This window comes from Ruditapes philippinarum, unplaced genomic scaffold (assembly GCF_026571515.1).
Source record: "Ruditapes philippinarum isolate M1 unplaced genomic scaffold, ASM2657151v2 ctg610_1_1_1_1, whole genome shotgun sequence".
In the NCBI taxonomy this organism is placed as follows: Eukaryota; Metazoa; Mollusca; class Bivalvia; order Venerida; family Veneridae; genus Ruditapes; species Ruditapes philippinarum.
Window position 1 is genome coordinate 139,167 of NW_026855960.1, and position 6,529 is coordinate 145,695.

At 32.4% G+C, this 6,529-nt stretch overlaps 1 protein-coding gene across 7 annotated transcripts in view; it reads right to left on the reverse strand.

The window, feature by feature from the left end:
- LOC132744969 (uncharacterized) overlaps positions 1-5,296 on the reverse strand; it is a 29,983-nt gene extending 24,687 nt beyond the window's left edge. For 2 of the 7 annotated variants that reach the window (XM_060733781.1, XM_060733783.1), the window contains exons 1-2: positions 4,946-5,295; positions 2,942-3,107 (exon numbers count right to left, since the gene is read on the reverse strand). In XM_060733781.1, the coding sequence (XP_060589764.1) occupies positions 2,942-3,086 (145 nt within the window). In that variant the 5' untranslated portion in view covers positions 3,087-3,107; positions 4,946-5,295. Of the gene's footprint in view, positions 1-26; positions 1,083-1,109; positions 2,291-2,941; positions 3,108-4,945 lie in introns of those variants that run through there. The other 5 variants (XM_060733788.1, XM_060733787.1, XM_060733784.1 and 2 more) reach the window with 4 other exon arrangements.
- Between the last annotated feature and the right edge of the window lie 1,233 nt (positions 5,297-6,529).

Sequence of the window (6,529 nt, forward strand, 5' to 3'; positions counted from 1 at the left end):
ATCCTACTCGGCACTAAAAATAAAACTAAGGTGTGAAAAAAAAAAATTCTTTTTTTCCTTTTTATTTTAATAGTTTAACATACCAGTAAATCTATACATTTATATACACATTAAATAAAAATAAAATTAGAATAGCTTGTCTGTTTGAAAGTAAAACCAGGCCAGGTCTGCTACTTCAATAAACTAAAAATAAGTCTTAAAAGTATTCTTAAATTGTCATAAAAAGGTACATGTATATCATTCTGGTCCCTGGGAAATAATCTTAAAGATATCTCTCTTCATGAAATTATTTTTTCATAACTTGGACACAAGATGTGGAGAGACAACAGCTGGTTTGCCATCATAAAATTCCATCTTCATAATGAAGATTATCTTTTCTTTCCTTGTTATCGCAAAATCTAATGTCCTGAAACATCCTTCTTTTTCCCAGACCTTGACAGCTATAGTATCGTTAACTAAAGCCTCTCCTATATAATGAAACACTGTTGACTTTAACGGATAAAGCTCAATGTGCCTGCGAAACTGGTCGAAATGTCCTGTCAGAGAGCCGACTGATGCCGCGTCAGAACAATATTTTAGATATGCAGCTTGAGTGATGTGTTTATTCATGTCACAATCGCTATGAACACACTTGATTTCATAACGGAAAGCCTTACTAGGAATGGTTGGAAGAACAGATCTTTCAATGGTTCTATTTTCTACATTCTTCAAATATTGGTCCAGATTGTTATAGAAATATTTTGGTATTGGAGCTGGTTTCCTTTTATTTCTACTAACATTCACACCAACTAACAGATTTTGCGCCAGTTTAACTCCTGATTTGTCATCAAATAAGTCTAATGCTATGGTAAATGATGTTTTTCCAACATTACTCACGTAAACTTTAGCCCTGAGAGGCCGATTTTCACCATAGTGGCTTTTGTAACGGATATCATTAAATTTTTTACTAAATTTGATGGACTGACTAGCGACAAAGAAGGCATTTTCAACACGCGTTTCAGGGTAGTAAATAAATCCATGAATCATCCCTTGCCACCTTGCCGCCTCAAGTACTTTTCCCAAAGACCATAGGGAAACTTTACCTGTAAAAAGGAAATGAAAGCGTTCACTCACACGAAAAAAGTAACTATAGCATTTGTCAAAAAACAACAAGATTTGTTCATCTATTGTCTTAAAAAATCAAAAGATCAGAACAACCTTCCATGATAAAATGTCCTCTTTGGTCTTTGGGAAAAGTTTTGATATACTGTCGGCTTCATAAAAAGAAGGAACAATAAAAGATTCTTGTACATACCCTCAAACAAAATATATAGAAAGACTTTCATTTCATTGACCGAACAATTGTGTTCAACTTGTATTTTAAAATAGTTATCAAATTTTCAAGCGAAACTTCTAATTCCAACAAAAGACTAAATACACACACACATGTACGCATCTACATATCCACAAATAAGTAAAACCACTGATCAAGTTTACTAGAGTTTTACAAAATCTTAAAGCTTCGATTCAAGGTGTGGCAACACTTCTACTGGCTTTCCGTCATAAAATTCTAATTTAAGGACAAATACTATTCTGCCACTTCTGGTGACTGCAAATCGTAAAACCTTATCTTTAACAGTGACATCTTCCCAAACATTTACTGTCACAATATCATTCACTAATGTTTCTCCTATAAATTGGTATTCCGCAGACTTTAACGGATAAAGTTCAATGTGCCTCTTGAAGTATGAAAAATGTCCTTTATGTGCTCCTAGTGAACCGGCATCCGAACACCACTTTATGTACATTGCTTGATTGACATGATGATTGAAATCACTATCACTATGAAGTGCTTTTATTTCATACTGAAATGCTTCAGATGGAATAGATGGCATCTTCTCACGTTTAATGGTTTGCCTTTTAACCGACTTCAGATGATTATCTAAACCCACAAATATTTCTTCAGGCAAAGGTACTGGCTTTCTTAATTGTTTATCGACAAACACTTGAATGGTTTTGCATGAACATAACTTCACTCCTGATTGAAAATCATACAAGTCAGTTGCCACAGTGTACGAAGACTTTCCAACATCAGAAATGTATATATCTGCTTTCAAGAAATTCTTACGTCCAAACATGTTAGAATACCTAATATTATGGAAATCTTTATTCAATGTTAAAACATGGCCACCAACAAACAAAGTACGATTAGGTTTGTGTAGTAAATCAAGGTAATACATGAATCCTGTTGCCATTGCCACTGATCTGATGCTTTCAAAAACTTTTCCCAAGGACCAGAGACCTACTTTACCTGGAAAAATATTAGGTTGTTCATTTCCTTTCTTAACAATAATGTTTGTTTGTTTTTTGAAAAATATTCAAATAATAATATGAAATAATTGTTCATTTATATCAAAGAAATGGCTGGTTTTAATTCCAATTATTGTAAAAAGATATATCAACTAGAATATTCAGCAGTTGCTCTGAAACTAAATTCATTTGATACTCAGTATAAAAGCCTTGAAAATCTAATAAAAATGTGTTTCATGCTTCTGTGAAACTCCTTTGGTGATTTGGACTGTCTTAAAACAGTAATACCCGACATCTTACTTCAGGTGGGCCTCTGGTTATTGAGAACATTCTTTGAAAACACCTGAGAAACATAACCTTATTAAATTGCTAAGTGCTCTTTTAATATTAGCTTATCTTAAATACCAACAAAAAAGGGGAACAATTTATACCCATAATGCATCTGTGAAAATGCTTGTTTAAAGGTAAGGAGAAAATAAATGACAACCATCACTGTAAAATAATTTCATTTTTCTGAATAATTTGTGATTTAATACTGAACTTCATGATATTCTTTATTTGAGGAAGTTGGACTAAATTTTCAAATACCAGTAAACCACCATTGACCTTTACTTTGAAGAAATTTAAAATGGCTTGCAAAAGTAAATATTACCTCCAATTTTCTGATCAAAATCTGTATATGACAATCCTGGCAGTAAAACTTCTGCTGAGAACTTGTCCTCACTGACCCGATACTTGATCAGCCTATCAGGCTGGATAGTTTTAATGTCTGGCAGGTGACTAAACTTAGATTCCATTGTTCAGCAAGCAGAATTTTTCTGAAAAAAAAATCAACCTTGAAGTAAAAAAACACAAGTATTACCAACATACATCATCTTATCTCTATTAATAATCACAGGGTGAGAGAATGTGCAGTCTAACTGGGACTCCAAACCAGGATCCTCAGAAATAGTGAGAATACATGTTCCATACCACAACTGTACCAGCTGAGCTGCCCATCCCCTTACATATTTTCTCCCTATTAGTGGAGAGTTATATACTGTGAGTACTGACAGATATATGCTTATGATCCCGGTAGAGTTAAAACCCTTGATCCCTTGGTTGTGAGGCAAATGCCTGAACTACATTGTACCTGGCAACCATTCCTATTCATAATTTTTAACTGTCTACTGGAGTGTTTTGATCACAAGAATTTTAAACAGCAACTTTAAATATTTTACAATTTATATGGCATGTGGACAATATCTTATTAAGTTACATTTGTAGTGTTTAAATTATAGGTATTAGCCACTTCTAACAATCTTGCTGTGGTGCTAACCATTTAATCCATTTGTCAGTGTCACCATCTTCATCATTTGTCCAAAGACAAAAGAGGAGTGACACTGGACTATCAGACGACGTAGGGTGAGCAGAAGATTTAATGCTCATGACAGTAGTCGGTAGTTCTTTGTGAGTAGACGAGACAGGATCATAAGGAAACGGCATAGGACGAGCAGATGACTCAGTGTTTATGACAGTGTACAGAATGATGTCTAACCAGAAAAAAATACAGGGTTAGCAGACTGCAAAGTCTGAATAGACAGCAACTGATCAAAAGACTTATGAAGGTCTGGTGATGCTAAATCTTTATGTTAATTACAATTAATGCACATTAAATTTTGTTGAAGTAAAGTTTGTAATGTCATTACAGCGTCGGAAATTATGAAAATTGTGAATAGCATTCTGCAGTTTGGCACCTTGAAATTAAAATAACATAATGTATGTTTTTTTTGGGGTTTTTTTAATTAACATATTTGAATTATTTATTAATGAATTTAGAGCTAGTAACTAGATTCTTTTGTGAATTTAAAGTTTTAATATTTGTATGTGTCGAAATTTGCCGACAGAGAAGATAAGTATCGTTCAATTCCGACACCCCTGTACAATTGTTATGCGTCTTATAATTGAGAATAAACTCAAGGTTACATGTTCATAACATTCATATTTAAGGTTTATTTGCATCGAAACAAATACAAAAATACGAAATGATGATAAAGTTATGTGCCTGAGTTATCGACCCTTCCTATAAGATTCTGTAAATGGCGTTTTTTCGGATAAGATTATGAGCAATGACATCCAGACCGGAAAATTCTAGAAAAGGAAAATGCCTAAAAGACCAAGAGCAAGTGATGACATCATATATAGTTCTGACATCGTAAAATTGATTTAAATCATGTAGAAAATGGTGCTTTATTGGTTAATATAATAGGAAAATGGAAGTAGGTGTCGAAATTACACCAGTGTCGACATTACCCGAAGTTGCTGTACCATGTGATTGGTCTATATATTTAGTCTACCAAATGATTGAAGAGGCCTAGTCCTATAAATATGACGTCGCTTTGAGATATTTTTGCTTCTGGGCAAAGCAACAAAAACTATAACAAGCCTGTAACGTCTAATATATTGGACTAGAAGAGGCCCTGCTGTCTGAGATTCAAAATGTACTGTTGTCAGTGCCGAAGGATTTTTCAGGTTTAAAAAAACTACCTTAGAAAATTGTCCTATAATTCTTACAATGATACATGTACAGCAAAAACAAAATTATTTTTAATTAAGATGATTAAATTGTAGAAGAAATTTAAAGGTGTTTTAACAACTTTTAAAAGTCTCGACCTACCTGTTTTTGAAAGTTTTCCGTTTAACTGGTTACTTTAAGTGACTGGTAAGTGATGCCTTGCTCCAACATAGACTTTGACCGATCTGTCACTGTCAAGTGTAAACTAGGCTTTTTTAACTAGAAAGTCAAAATTTAGCACGAGATGAAAATTAGGACATACGTGACAAGTTAAAATCTGTGTACCAACTGTAGGAGAAAACCATGGGGACCATGATAGGTATTCGATGCCCTTTTACTGTTCACTATAAATGACATTTAAATCAAATTAAATGCAAAAAAATAAAATTTCTTTTTTTTTTTTCACGATTTTCACGTTTATGTTTTCTTACAGAAATGACTATTTCCCGTACTTCTCGTACAGCGGTATGCCTAAAATACGAAAGTGAGATTTTTGACGAAAGTGAGCGAAAGTGAGCGAAAGTGACTTTTAAAATTTGAATTGTACCGTTTTAATAGAATTTCACAGTGAATTTTCTGTTTGTGGACGTATATTATTAGCAACTAATAATAATTCTTTTCAAAAATAATCACTAATATAGTCTATGATGATTTAAATGCCATTTATTTGCATAATTTCTATACACAAGTTCTTAGATCTTCCTTTCGCTCACTTTGAAAAATACGAAAGTGACTTGTAAATTATTAAATATGGAATTGAAATTTATACTAAAATTGCAGTTTGCAGACGTATATTATCAGAAATCTATAATTTTTAGTAAAAAAAATAATCATTATGATCTTTAATCACCATTTATTTGACATAATTTCTATATACAAGTTCAGCAATCTTCCTCTCGCTCACATAGAAAATACGAAAGTGACTTCTAAAATATAGTGTTTAATTGAAATATAGTGTTGAATATCAAATTATTTATTAAATGGCGATTAAATCATGATTATGGTTATTTATTATAATACATATAATAAGTTGCTAATAATATACGTATGCAAACAGCAATTTTACTGTAAAATTCTATTAAAACAGTACAATTCAAATTCTAAAAGTCACTTTCGCTCACTTTCGCTCACTTTCGTCAAAAATCTCACTTTCGTATTTTAGGCAAACCCCTCGTACAGTATTGTACAAGAGTGTCAATCTAAGGGAGGTAATACCTGGTTTCACAGAGATAACCTTCCTTGGCAGAATTGTAACTGAACTGGGGCCATTTTTCGACGTTGAGAATTAGCCCTGCCCACTATTCAACATTAAATTTTGATCAAAAAGTCGTTGAGAAATAATCAATCGTTATATTTTGATCAAATTAGGGTCATTTTATAACGGTTAGTTAAATTTTAGTTAAACATCTTTTTGTAATACAGAAATAAAATGATGTACTGTATGGAAACAGGACGTTTACATAAATGAAAAAACATAGACTAAGTGCCGTCATGTATGTCTGTAACTGTAACAGAAGATATTTTGTCTTCCTTCATGCAATTATTCTAATATCCATTTATCTCAATTCTCTACAGTTATATTCAATATATAAATATATAATGTTGTCAATAAATGTATCACATAACATACAAAATAAAAAAGTTAAGGTTTTTCCAAATAAAAAGTACTCGGAGAACTTGGAATTT